Source organism: Macaca mulatta, chromosome 11 (genome assembly GCF_049350105.2).
Source record: "Macaca mulatta isolate MMU2019108-1 chromosome 11, T2T-MMU8v2.0, whole genome shotgun sequence".
NCBI classification, from domain to species: domain Eukaryota; kingdom Metazoa; phylum Chordata; class Mammalia; order Primates; family Cercopithecidae; genus Macaca; species Macaca mulatta.
The window spans coordinates 116,313,234-116,327,920 of record NC_133416.1 but is presented as its reverse complement, the minus strand read 5'-3'; the positions used below and the strand labels follow the sequence as shown (position 1 = coordinate 116,327,920).

Genomic DNA, 14,687 nt, shown 5'->3' with positions numbered 1-14,687 from the left:
GCCCAAGGTAATTTATAGATTCAATGCCATCCCCATTAAGCTACCAATGACTTTCTTCACAGAATTGGAAAAAACTGCTTTAAAGTTTATATGAAACCAAAAAAGACCCACATTGCCAAGACAATCCTAAGCCAAAAGAACAAAGCTGGAGGCATCATACTACCTGACTTCAAACTATACTACAAGGCTACAGTAACCAAAACAGCATGGTACTTGTACCAAAACAGAGATATAGACCAATGGAACAGAACAGAGCCCCCAGAAATAATACCACACATCTATAGCCATCTGATCTTTGACAAACCTGACAAAAACAAGAAATGGGGAAAGGATTCCCTATTTAATAAATGGTGCTGGGAAAATTGGCTAGCCATAAGTAGAAAGCTGAAACTGGATCCTTTCCTTACTCCTTATATGAAAATTAATTCAAGATGGGTTAGAGACTTAAATGTTAGACCTAAAACCATAAAAACCCTAGAAGAAAACCTAGGTAATACCATTCAGGACATAGGCATGGGCAAGGACTTCATGTCTAAAACACCAAAAGCAACAGCAACAAAAGCCAAAATTGACAAATGGGATCTAATTAAACTAAAGAGCTTCCGCACAGCAAAAGAAACTACCATCAGAGTGAACAGGCAACCTACAGAATGGGAGAAAATTTTTGCAATCTACTCATCTGACAAGGGGCTAGTATCTAGAACCTACAAAGAACTCAAACAAATTTACAAGAAAAAAGCAAACAACCCCACCAAAAAGTGGGTGAAGGATATGAACAGACACTTCTCAAAAGAAGACATTCATACAGCCAACAGACACATGAAAAAATGCTCATCATCACTCACCATCAGAGAAATGCAAATCAAAACCACAATGAGATACCATCTCACACCAGTTAGAATGGCGATCATTAAAAAATCAGGAAACAACAGGTGCTGGAGAGGATGTGGAGAAATAGGAACAATTTCACACTGTTGGTGGGACTGTAAACTAGATCAACCATTATGGAAAACAGTGTGGTGATTCCTCAAGGATCTAGAACTAGAAATACCATTTGATCCAGCCATCTCATTACTGGGTATATACCCAAAGGATTATAAATCATGCTGCTGTAAAGACACATGCACATGTATGTTTATTGCAGCACTATTCACAATAGCAAAGACTTGGAATCAACCCAAATGTCCATCAATGACAGACTGGATTAAGAAAATGTGGCACATATACACCATGGAATACTATGCAGCCATAAGAAAGGATGAGTTTGTGTCCTTTGTAGGGATATAGATGCAGCTGGAAACCATCATTCTCAGCAAACTATCACAAGAACAGAAAACCAAACACCGCATGTTCTCACTCATAGGTGGGAACTGAACAATGAGATCACTTGGACACAGGAAGGGGAACATCACACACCGGGGCCTATTGTGGGAAGGGGGTGGGGGAGGGATAGCATTAGGAGATATACCTAATGTAAATGACGAGTTAATGGGTACAGGACACCAACATGGCACATGTATACATATGAAACAAACCTGCACGTTGTGCACATGTACCCTAGAACTTAAAGTATAATAATAAAAAAAAACAACTAGAAGTAGAACCACCAATCTAGCAATCCTACTGCTAAACATATACTGAAAAGAAAAGAAATCAGTATATCGAAGAGATATCTGTACTCCCATGTTTACTGTAGCACTATTCACAATAGCCAAGATTTGGAATCAACCTAAATGTCCATCAATAGATGATTGGATAAAGAAAATGTGGTACAGGCTGGGCACAGTGGCTCATGCCTGTAATCCAGCACTTTGGGAGGCTGAGGTGGGCGGATCATCTGAGGTCAGGAATTTGAGACCAGCCTGGCCAATATGGTGAAACCCCATCTCTACCAAAAATGCAAAAATTAGCTGGGCATGGTGGTATGCACCTGTAATCCCAACTACTAGGGAGGCTGATGCAGGATAATTGCTTGAACCCAGGAGGTGGAGGTTACAGTGAGCTGAGATCGCACCACTACACTCCAGCCTGGGCAACAGAGTGAGACTCCATCTCAAAAACAAGAAAGAAAGAAAAAAGATAATGTGGTACCTTCACACAATGGAATACTATTCAGACATGAAAAAAGAATGAGACCATCATTTGCAACAACATGGATGGAACTGGAAAACATTATGTTAAATGAAATGAGCCAGGCACAGAAAAACAAACTTTGCATGTTCTCACTCATTTGTGGGAGCTAAAAATTAAAACAACGGAACTCACAGACACAGAGAGTAGAATGATGGCTACCAGAGGCTGGAAAGGAAGAGAGAGGGGCATGGAAGGCGGGGATGGTTAATGGGTGCAAAAATGTAGTGATTAATAGAATGAATACGGCCTAGTATTTGATATAGCACAACAGGGCGACTACCGTCAACAATAATTTATTGTACATTTTAAAATTAAAAGAGTATAATTGGAATATTCACAACACCATAACACAAAGAAAGGATAAATGCTGGAGGGGGACGGATACCCATTTACTCTGATGTGATTATTACACACTGCATGCCTGGGAGGCGGAGGCTGCAGTGAGCCAAGATAGTGCCATTGCACTCCAGCCTGGGCCACAGAGCAAGACTCTGTCTCAAAAAAACAAAAACAAAAACAAAAATCTCTTGCACCCTGTAAATATATATACTTACTATATACCCATAAAAATTAAAAATAAAAAAAAATTTAGAGTTCCCTTTAACCCAAGAGTTTATAACTCTGGGTCACATATTCTTAACAAGGGTGATACTGCCTCTGAAGAGACAAATATTTGTTCTTGGGAGTGAAAAAAACTCACTCTTTTCATGAATAAAGCACAGATATATCTATAATATCCAAACAGATATGTGGTATATCTGTGATATTAAAATTTCACAAGAAGGGATTAGGATATAAAATGTGTCCAAAGGATCCTTGCAGGGAGTGATAATGACAAAAAGGTTAAGAAACATTTCTCTAGGTCTGTGAATGCCCTGAAATTGTATAGAAGATATTTTCCCAGGGAGAACTGTAGCTTTTACAGATTTCTCAAAGTGCTCTTTGGCCAGTCATTCCCCTGGGACAGTCAGCCAAGAGATGGGCGCGATGGACTAATGGGAGCAGCACATGGACCCCCGACCCAGGGCGGAGAAGTCCCAAGGCCCTGAGCCCGTTTTCTCACCTGTAGCTGGGCAGCCGGCAGATTGACGTCAGCGATCATTTCCGTGCAGGGATGTTCCACCTGCAAACGAGGATTCAGCTCCAAGAAGTGGAAGCTGCCGTCCTGGCTGTAGAGGTATTCCACTGTCCCTGCACTCACATAGCCCACGGTCTTGGCCAGGCGGACGGCACACTGTGAAGAAACAGAAAGAGGCCAAGGGCGTTCCAGAAGTCTTTTCAGGGAACTGTAAATGGTGACTATCAGTTCCTTCACCAAATGCAGACTCAGCACCTGCTATGTGTGAAATATTTTGGGACTGGCCAGGTGTGGTGGCTCATGCCTGTCACCCTAGAACTTAAGGAGGCCAAGACGGGAGGATCACTTGAGGCCACGAGTTCAAGGCCAGCCTGGGCAACATAGCAAGACTCTGTCTCTACAAAAAACAATTTTTTTTTAATTAGCCAGACATGGCGACATATTCCTGTAGTCCCAGCTACTCGGGAGGCTGAGGTGGGAGGATCACTTGAGCCCAGGAGTTACAGGCTGATGTGAACTATCATCGCACCACTGCACTCCAGCCTGGGCAACACAGTGAGACTCTGTCTCAAAAAAGAAAAGAAATATTTGGGGAGTTCACAGACTGGCTAATCCAATAAACCTGTGTGATGCTGAAATCACCTCTGGAATGGGCCCTCCTCCCTCCTGTTAGGCACCCATGCCACCAACCGGCCACACTGACCATAGAAAGTTCTTCCTGACTCTAAGCTGAGACAGCTCTCTCTGAAGCTGCTGCCTGGGCTCTAAGAAGTGTACCTGCTCCATGAACTCGAATATGGCCAGCGGGGCAATGGTGGCCGGTGCTTCCTCAACAATCTTCTGATGCCGCCGCTGGATGGAGCAGTCGCGACCAAACAGAGACACAGCATTCCCATACTGGTCGGCGAGGATCTGAACTTCCAGGTGACGGGCGTGCTGGGCCAGCTTCATGAGAAAGATGGGCGAGCCTGGGATCTCACTCTGTACCTGTCGGGGGAAGCAGAGCAGCCTGATCTTCATGGGGAAACCAGCTCTGGAAGCTTCTGGAAGTTCTCAGGAGAGAACATAAAACAAAGGCAGTGATGTGTTTAGGGTACTCATCCAGGACTCTGCTGATCTTTTACTTTTGTTGTCTCAAAGATATAATATTCTGTGGAGTCCTGACTCCACAGTAAGTAATGAGAAAGGGGCCCCAGGTGGCGGACGGCCCCAGGTGGGAAAGAACAATGAACAACTGCTTTAAGAGATGACTAATCACAAACAACCCCAGGACATAACAACCTCATAGCCCCTCCTCCAGCACCACCCTATAAAACCTCCCACCAGCCCTTGCCTCTTTGAGGATAGCCCCTTCTTGGCTGTGCTGCCTGTTGCAATCTTGCAACATATTTTCATACTTCCTCCAATAAATCTGCCTTTCTTTACCTACAATTGTCTTGGTAAATTCCCTTATCATCTGCACCACCAGTCCCAGATAGTCACTACCTGCAACATATTCTCTTTTTAAGTCAAACTTTGTGAAATGGTAAAATCTCCCCACAATCACATCCCCTAAAGATAATGTATTGTTAAGAGTTTGGTGTCCAAACTGGCTTTCTTCTATGCATATAGCGACACATACATAGAAAGTTTCTTTGAATGAAAATGGGACCAAAACACACTAATCTGTGGTTGTCTTTTTCTTCCACTTACTGCACTTTCTCAGCTAGCTCTCCCGGCTGGAATCTAAGGACAAACTTACTTCATCCTGTTAAGAGCTGAAAGGCATTGTTTTATAGGCATGTCTTCTAGAGATTCTCAAAGACAATGTGAAAAGTATTCATGCACAATGATTTCTAAGACAAATTAAGTTTTAAAAAAGTAATTTGCAATAATGTATGGGATGAACTCACGCAAAAAATAATAAAACAACTGTATGAATGTCTATGTAAAAGTATATACAGTGACGGTGCTGAAAGGAGACCCCCCCGGCAGCTGCTAACAGTGGTTACATCTGAGAAAGGAAAGTCGGAAGGTGATGGGGGAAAAGGGTTTTTCCTTTTTTATTCTTAACACATTGCTGACTTGATTGACTCTCTACATGACGAACATATTCATAGTGCACTCATGTAAGTAAAATAAAAAAGCTTGGGGGTCTGTGTGCACATGAGGGCCTGGGGTATGTGGGAACTCTCTATTCTTTCTGCTCCATTTTGCTGTGACCCTAAAACTGCTCTAATAAATAAAGTCTATTTTTAAAAAGCAAAAAAGCTTTAAAATCTGTATGACCTCTAATGCAATATGGAATCCAGGAATGAATCCTGCAACAGGAAAGGGACATTAGTGCAAAAACTGATGAAATTCAATCTAGTCTGGAGTTTACTGAACAGAAAAGTGCCCACGTTAATCTCTTAGTTGCAAAGTTATATGAAAAATATTAACGAGTGAAACTGGGTGAAGGATAGACATGAATTTTTTGTACTGCTGCTTCAACTTGCCTTTTAATATCAATTCTTCCCCCCACCCAAATCCCCAAAACACCTGTATACTCCAACAGAGATACAGCGATAGTGAAACTGCTGCTTTATACAACACTCACATATTATACCAAGAGTGGTATAATCAGTAAAACTCCTAGAAAGCAATGTACTGATATGCATTTGAAAGCACATGTAAAGGCTGGGTGCAATGGCTCACGCCCGTAATCCCAGTCATTTGGGAGGCCAAGGCGGGCGGACCACAAGGTCAGAAGATCGAGACCATCCTGGCTAACATGGTGAAACCCTGTCTCTACTAAACATACAAAAAATTAGCTGGGCGTGGTGGCGGGCGCCTGTAGTCCCAGCTACTTGGGAGGCTAAGGCAGGAGAATGGCGTGAACCCGGGAGGCGGAGTTTGCAGTGAGCAGAGATCGTGCCACCACACTCTAGCCTGGGCGACATAGCGAGACTCTGTCTCAAAAAAAAAAAAAAAGAAAAATGGAAGTGCATGTAAAGTGCATGCTATTTAACTAAGTCTTTCTCCCCAAGTCTTTATCCAAGAAAAAAATTCAGAAGAGGAAAAAAAATAGCTAAGTGTTATTTATAGTACTAAATATCATATTATACTATAGTGTTATTATTCATAATAACAAAGTGGAAATAAGCTAAACATTTAACAAAAAAGGAAAGGTTTCATAAATAAGGCTAGTGCCACACATAAAATATTGAGTAATCATCAAAATAATTGCCAGGGCTGGAATAACATAATAATATTCATGATCTACAATTTGAAATATTTTAAATGCAGAACAAAATTTTGTGTAGACTGAATACAGTTCTTTAAAATATACATATGAAGAAGGTCTAGAAGAAAACCTAGAAATATTAAAATAGTTAGCTTTAAGAATGGGAAGATTGTCAGTATAAATGTTTTCTAAACATTGCTAATAACAGACATAACGTTTTAAAAGAAGAAAACTAGCTACCAGTAAGTATATATGCCATTTGTTCCTACAGTTAAAATTGATCAGGCAGGGCGCAGTGGATCACACCTGTAATCCCAGCACTTTGGGAGGCCAAGGTGGGCGGATCACTCAAGGCCAAGAGTTTGAGACCAGTCCAGCCAACATAGTGAAACTCTGTCTCTACTAAAAAGACAAAAATGAGCTGGGTGAGGTGGCACACGCCTGTAATCCCAGCTACTCAAGAGGCTGAGGCACTAGAATCACTTGAACCTGGGAGGCCGAGGTTGCAGTGAGCTGAGATCGTGCCACTGCACTCCAGCCTGGATGACAGAGTGAGACTCTGTCTCAAAAATAAAATAAAATAGATCATCTACAAACATTAGAAATACTAAGAGTACTAAAATTTATAAAATATGCCATTCCTCTATAGGCCAAAATTGTCACAAACAGCTATTTTGATCCTGTATCTCTGAAATCATTTCTAGATACCCTGATTTATAGACCTGAACTACCTAAAAGATGCTGTCAAGATCAACACAAAACCATGGGCTTTTCTGAGTAAAAATGTACACATTTGTTGCAAAATACGATACAACAATACATCCAGCTCCTACAAATGTCTTCTTGACAGTCACAGAATAACGCTAAGAGAAATAATCTGGCAGCCCACAAACAATTCCCAAAGACAGATGCGAAAAGACACAGCAAGAACTGCTCACTTGTCTGAAAAGGATCGGGAAGTCCTCCGCACTCTCAGCCTTCCGGATTCCCTTCCCTCCGCCACCTTCAGAAGCTTTGATCATCAATGGAAAACCAATTTTTTCTGCTGCCTGGATGCAAAGGGACAAACAGACCTCTTTAGAGGTTAGCCAGTTGCCAACCGCTACCAGGACAGAGGCAGTTCGGTTCCGGCCCCCCCGGCCCCCGCAGGCTCTGCATTTACCTCCAAGCCCTCATCTACGTCTTTCACACAACCCTGGTCATAAACATCTTCTGGGACACTGATTATTTTTCCCTGCTGCAGATCATCTTCTGTCCACTCCACTGTCAGGCCTGGAGAGTCACAAAGAAAGCTGATTCCTCCCAAATCCAGGAGAAACACACACAACCCAGAAACCACAGGGCCTCTCCCTCCTGACGTAGTGCCAGACCTGGGCTTCTGGACCAGTGGAATACAGACGCTCCCTTCAGCTTCTCACAATGGCTTTTCATTTCCTCAAGAACTAACCCAACCTTGAACGAGAAATCAAGCTTAAGAAACTAACTGCCAGGCCCGGTGGCTCATGCCTATAATCCCAGCACTTTGGGAGGCTGAGGTGGGGGGATCGCTTGAACCCAGGAGTTTAAGACCAACCCTGGCAACATAGTGAGACCTTGTCGTTACAAAAAAATGTTTATAATTAGCCAGGCATGGTGGCATGGGCCTGTAGCCCCAGCTACTGGAGAGGCTGATGCAGGAGGATCACTTGAGCCCAGGAGGTCAAGACTGCAGTGAGCCATGATCATGCCACTACAGTCTAGCCTGGGTGACAGAGTGAGACCCTGTCTCAAAAACAAAACAACAAAAAAGGAAAGACACTCAGACTGAGTCTACCAACAACAGCCATATCAATCTAAATCCAAAAAAAATCCCAATTCTACATTATGGAATCATTTATATGTGAATAATTATTTCCCAAAACCATGCAAAGATTTAACAAATGAAAGTAAATTTTCCATCCCAAATTTAAAGTTCAACTTTTAGGGGAAAAAAAATCAAATTTAATAGGAAACTTCTGAGACTGTCCTACTTATTTTTTAATTTGTCCTAGAAATTCCACTGTTATGAATTCATCCTAAGAAAATTATTAAAATGCACACATAAATTTAGCTGTAAGATTATCAAAGCTCCATTCCTTTGAATATATATATATATATATATATATATATATATATTTTTTTTTTTTTTTTTTTTTTTTTTGAGGCGGAGTCTCGCTCTGTCGCCCAGGCTGGAGTGCAGTAAAAAATAGGCTGGGCGTGGTGGCTCACGCCTGTAATCCCAGCACTTTTGGAGGCCGAGGCGGGTGGATCACAAGGTCAGGAGATCAAGACCATCCTGGCTAACACGGCGAAATTCTGCCTCCACTAAAAATACAAAAAAAAAAAAAAAAAAATTAGCCGGGCGAGGTGGCGGGCGCCTGTAGTCCCAGCTACTAGGGAGGCTGAGGCAGGAGAATGGCGTGAACCCGGGAGGCGGAGCTTGCAGTGAGCCTAGATCGCGCCACTGCACTCCAGCCTGGGCGACAGAGCGAGACTCCGTCTCAAAAAAAAAAAAGAAAAAAAGAAAGAAAAAATAAATTGGAAACAATCTAAATTATTTAACTATGAGGACTGTTAAGTCAATTATGATACATCCGTAAGACATAATAATCCTATGCAGGCATCTTAAATGGTATAAAGTATATTTTTTACATAGAAAGATATTCATTAGTGGGGAAAAAAAGTCACAAACTAGGAAATGTAGGATGGGTTGTTGTTTCCTTTTAAAGACAGGGTCTCATCACCCAGGGTGGAGTGCAGTGGTGCCACCATAGTTCACTGTAACCTCAACCTCCTAGGCTCAAGCTATCCTCCTGCCTCAGCCTCCTGAGTAGTTGGGACTACAGGCATGCACCACCACAACCAGTTAATTTTTTTTTTTTTTTTTTTTACTTTGTCTAGAGATGGGGTCTTGCTATGTTGCCCAGGCTGGTCTTGAACTCCTGGCTTCAAGTGATCCTCCTCCCTCAGCCTCTTAAAGCACTGGAATTACAAACATGAGCCTGAGCCACTGACTAAGATTTGTCTTTTTTTTTTTTTTTTTTTAAATAATATGCCAAGAAAAATGTTAGAAAGGTAGATACCCACAGTGTAATACATGTTCAACACTGGGTCATAGGATTATGAATGATTTCCATTTCTTTTTTGTATCTCTTGTGTTTTCTAAATTGCCTACAATAAATTATACCACTTGTTTACTAACTTAAAATTTTAAAATATTTTGCTAGTGACTAAAAACTAAAAGTAACATTTGTAACAGAAAGAATTGTTACAAGCATACTTCTGTCACCCTGATTGTTCACATTACCAAGACTGGGCTGAGAAGCTCCCCCAGAGGGAAGCTCAGGGTCCCTTACCGCTTCCACTCCAGGGCAGGGTTGGGACCTGCAGCGTCTGGGCGACAATGGTGGAGGCGATCTTATCTCCTAAGGCCCACATGGCCTCACTGGGAGGGCCTGAGGAGTTGGGGACAAGAAGGGAAGCAGAATCTGGTCAGTCACAAGACCCTCGAGGCTGAGTGCCGACCGAGTGCATGGTGGTGGGGCCAGGTGAGGAGAAGATGACAGAGAAAATTCTCTGGTTCCAGCTTTCAAGGAGCTTAACCTCACGTTAGGGAAAGAAAAAGTCTGTTAGTCTGCTGTTGCATCAGTCAACTTTCAACACATGTGGATTGTAAACCTGTTGTGAGTTACAACCTAGGCTACAGTGGCATACACAAAATACACTTTGGCGGGGAGGCAGAAAGCTAGATCAAAGAGGTAAGCTAGGAGCTCAAAGAGCCGGACCATAGGTTAGCAAAGTCTTTCTATAAAGAGCCAGATGGGAAATACTTTCAGTTTTGTGAGCCTGCAGGTCTCTGTCACAATGACTCAACTTTGCTAGTGTAGGGTGAAAGCAGCCATAGGCAATACATAAATGAATGAGCACGACCATGTTTTAATAAAACTTTATTTACAAAGGTAAGCCATGGGCTGGATTTGTCCAGTGGGCTGGATCATCAACCTCCAGAGGAATTAAGACTGATAATAAGAGTCCTGGGTGACTGTCAGACAGGATAGATGCCCATATGCACTCAGAGCCCACAGACAAAGAAAATGTCAATGGGCATGGGACTCCCGGCTGCGCCTCAGGTGAATATCAGGTATTGATCCGCACTGAGCTGCTTCACATTTGGGCAAGACTGTTTTCAGACCCACAGGTAAGGAGAAGCAGGGATGTATTACATGATAGTAAATGATTCCCCTAAACTACACAAGGACATGGATATAATTACATGTGCAAATTTGTTACACAGGTACACTCATGTCACAGGGGTTTGTGATACAGATTATTTCATCGCCCAGGTACTAAGCCTAGTACCCAATAGTTATTTTTCTGCTTTTCTCCCTCCTCCCGCCTTTCACCCTCAAGTAGCGTCTGCTGTTCCCCTCTTTGTGTCCATGTATTATCATCATTTAGCTCCCACTTATAAATGAGAACACGTAATATTTGGTTTTCTGTTCTTCTGTTAGTTTGCTAAGCATAACAGCCTCCAGCTCCATCCATGTTCCTGCAAAAGACATAATCTCAGTATTTTTGATGGCTGTGTAGTATTCCATGGTGTATATGTACCACATTTGCTTTATCCAATCTGTCACTGATGGGCATTTAGGTTGATTCCATGCCTTTGCTATTGTGAATAGTGCTGCAATAAACATTCGTGTTCATGTGTCTTTATGGTCGAATGATTTTATATTCCTCTGGGTATATACCCAGTAACAGGATTGCTGGGTTAAATGGCAGTTCTATTTTTGGCTCTTTGGGGAATTGCCATACGCTTTCCACAATGGTTGAACTAGTTTACACTCCCACCAACAGTGCATAAGCGTTCCCTTTTCTCCACAATCTCATCAGAATCTGCCAAGAAATGGTATCTCACTGTGGTTTTGACTTGCCTTTCTCTAATGATCAGTGATGTTGAGCTTTTTTCCATATGCTTGTTGGCTGCCTGTGTGTCTTCCTTTGAAAAGCGGGCAGTTCCTAATTCCATGACTTGGCAGATTAGCTGTGTGCCCTTCCGCCCTGGGACTCACTCACTCCTCACAATGAAAGTGTGAGGTGGGAAATCAAAGGGACCTCTGCTTTACAGGACAGGAGTAGAAAGAGGGCCAGACCCAGCAGAATGTCCCAGCAACGCCCCAATTCCCATGTATCTGATGGGGATACACTCTACCTAAGAAAGCAACTCCATTCTTGCACAGCAGCTCCGGAAGTTTAGGGTTTTCGGAAGCATGGCCCCAGCCAGCCCACACCGCCTGCAACACAGAAAGGGGTGAGCAACAATCTTCCTTCAAGAATATGCCTCCCAGCCGGGCACAGTAACTCACACCTGTAACCCCAGCACTTTGGGAGGCCGAGGCAGGAGGATCATTTGAGCCCAGGAGTTCAAGACCAGCCTGGCCAACACGGCGAGATCCTGTCTGTAAAATTTTTTTTAAAAAAGAATGTGCTTCGCATCACTTGAACACTCTTTTCTGTTATGTCAGCCCAGGAATTTGGAGCCTTGTGGGACCTGGACCCTCCGCCCCTTGTGAACTGTGGAATTGAACTAGAACCAAGGGGCATCACCCCACACTCAGAGACCACACTCAGGCACCCTGGTCCGTCTACCTGCACAGGGATTCTCTTGGCAATGTCCACAATCAGCTCCACGTTGGCATAGTTGTTGTTATTAGGCCCTCCTGGGACGGGGACGTACTGATCCGCCATCTTGATGTACTCTGAAATTAAATGGGAGCAAGAAGAAAGGAACTGCTGACAGACGGATGTCAATGGCAGAACATTACAAGATGTGACTGTGTACAGCCATGGAAAGCAGAACCATGCAGACTTCTATGGCAACAACGGACAAACATGTATGAAAATGTAAAGAGAAGGCTGGGCATGGTGGCTCATGCCTATAATCCCGCACTTTAGGAGGCTGAGGCAGGCAGATCGCCTGAGCCCAGAAGTTCGAAACCAGCCTGGTCAACATGGTGAAATCCTGTCTCTACTAAAAATACAAAAATTAGCTGGGCATGGTGGTAGGCACCTGTAATCCAAAGTACTCGGGAGGCTGAGGTGGGCGAATTGCTTGAACCCAAGAGGTGGAGGTTGCAGTGAGCTGAGATCATGCCACTGCACTCCAGTCTGGGTGATGGAACAAGACTCCGTCTCATTTAAAAAAAAAAAAAAAAAAAGGAAGAAAATTTAAAGAAAATGAAATATGATTTTAATTACGTGAAACAGATGTGTCTCTGGACAAGGCCTGGAAGGGAACGAAGGACAAAGGAAGTAATCTGTCAACAGAGTGGGATTAGAGGTAGGTTTTTAAAAATATTTCCTATTTAAAGTTTATCTTAATATTGTTTTACCATTAAATAATACAATAGGGCTGGGTGCGGTGGTGCACACCTGTCATCCCAGCACTTTGGGAGGCCGAGGTAGGAGGATTGTTTGAGGCCAGGAATGCAAGGTCAGTTTGGGCAATAAAGGGAGACCTTGTCTCTACAAAAAAAAAAAAAAAAAAAAAGTAGCCAGGAATGGTGGTGCATGCCTATAGTCCCGGCTACTTGGGAGGCTGAGGCAGGAGGATCACTTGAGCCTCCAAGGTCGAGGCTACAGTGAGCTGTGATCATGTCACTGCACTCCAGCCTGGGCGACAGAGCAAGGTCCTGTCTCAAAAAACCCCAAACAAACAAACAAACAAACAAAAATACAATCAGAGTTTTAAATTATGGTAAAAAAAAAAAATGTAAAATTTACTATCTTAACCATTTTTGAGTGTACAGTTCAATAGTGAAGTATATTTATATCATGAAACAGATGTCTAGAACTTTTTCATTTTATGGATCTGAAACTCTATACTCATCAACAACTCCCTTTTTCTCCCTCCCTGAAGTCCTTGGCAACCAACGATATACACTCTCTCTCGCTCTCTCTATGAATTGTACTACTCTAGTTACCCCTTATACATGGAATCATGCAGTATTTGTCTTTTTGTGACTGGCTTATTTCACTTTTTGGGACCAGCACAATGTCCTCAAGGTTCATCCATGTTGTAACACATGACGGGATTTCCTTCCTTTTTAAGGCTGAACATAATGCAATATTTCGATTTTAAAATACTCACGCTCTGTAAGCCAGAAATTCCACATCTAAGAATATGTCCTTAAAAAAACCACACGTTGGCTGGGTGCAATGGCTGACACCTGTAATCTCAGCACTTTAGAAGGCTGAGGCGGGCAGATCACCAGAAGTCAGGAGTTCAAGACTAGCCTAGTCAACATGGTGAAACTCTGTCTCCACTAAAAATACAAAAATTAGCCGGTCATGGTGGTGCACGCCTCCCAGCTACTTGGGAGGCTGAGGCACGAGAATTGCTTGAATCCGGGAGGTAGAGGCTGCAGTGAGCCAAGATCGCACCACTGTACTCCAGCCTGGGCAACAGAGCAAGACTCTATCTCAAAAAAAAACAACAGACAAACAAAAACCCACACATCAATGAGGCCAAAGTCAGATGACAGCCACTGAGCAGTGTTTCGGACTAGGAAAAGTTAGACTCAATCCAAACACAGGGGTTGGGACATCTGTACTATGAAATTTGCTACGATCCTGAAATTGAAGATTGCGGCACTTTATATGCAAACACAGAAAGAAACCCCAGAGCTGCTCCTTCCGGCCTGCCTGCCTCCTACATTTATCAAACACAGAAATGTTGGCGAATGGTGAGATTCCAGAGATGACAAAGGGAGCGGCCAGACACGCTACCTGGTCCTCATCCAGTTTTTCTTTTATGTTGGAGAAGATGAACAAGAAAATAAACACAATAACTACAGATTCAGGTCAGTGATAGGAAGAAAATAAATGAGGTTCTCTGAGAGAGATGCAAGGATCATGTTGAGACCTACAGACTGGGTGGGGAGGGAGTCCACTGCACAAAGGGCTCTGGGAGAAGCACCTTCAATAGAGGATCCAGCAGGTACCAAGACTCTGCAACAAGCCCAGGAGCCGCCAGAGGCCAGCGTGACTGGTACCCGGCTGATGGAGGGTGAGAGGTTCGAGATGGAGTCAGGAGGGGACTTATGGGCCTCGGTGAGAATCTTGAATTTTAGACTAACCAAGACGGGAGGACCCACTGGATAATGCTCTGAGCTCAGACCAGGGTTCCCATCCCACCTGCATCACATGACGGTTGTGTGACCCTGGACAAGTGATAAATTCACGTCCCTGTGC

General features: G+C 43.2%; 1 protein-coding gene across 7 annotated transcripts in view; it reads right to left on the bottom strand.

Moving 5' to 3' along the window:
* The window catches only part of ACACB (acetyl-CoA carboxylase beta), a 170,154-nt gene that overhangs the window by 96,738 nt on the left and 58,729 nt on the right, over window positions 1-14,687 (bottom strand). For all 7 annotated transcript variants that reach the window (XM_077954887.1, XM_077954888.1, XM_015152720.3 and 4 more), the window contains 7 exons: window positions 12,084-12,193; window positions 11,647-11,728; window positions 9,791-9,889; window positions 7,579-7,688; window positions 7,355-7,465; window positions 3,989-4,198; window positions 3,197-3,367 (listed from right to left, as the gene is read on the bottom strand). In XM_077954887.1, the coding sequence (XP_077811013.1) occupies window positions 3,197-3,367; window positions 3,989-4,198; window positions 7,355-7,465; window positions 7,579-7,688; window positions 9,791-9,889; window positions 11,647-11,728; window positions 12,084-12,193 (893 nt within the window). The remainder of the gene's footprint in view (window positions 1-3,196; window positions 3,368-3,988; window positions 4,199-7,354; window positions 7,466-7,578; window positions 7,689-9,790; window positions 9,890-11,646; window positions 11,729-12,083; window positions 12,194-14,687) is intronic.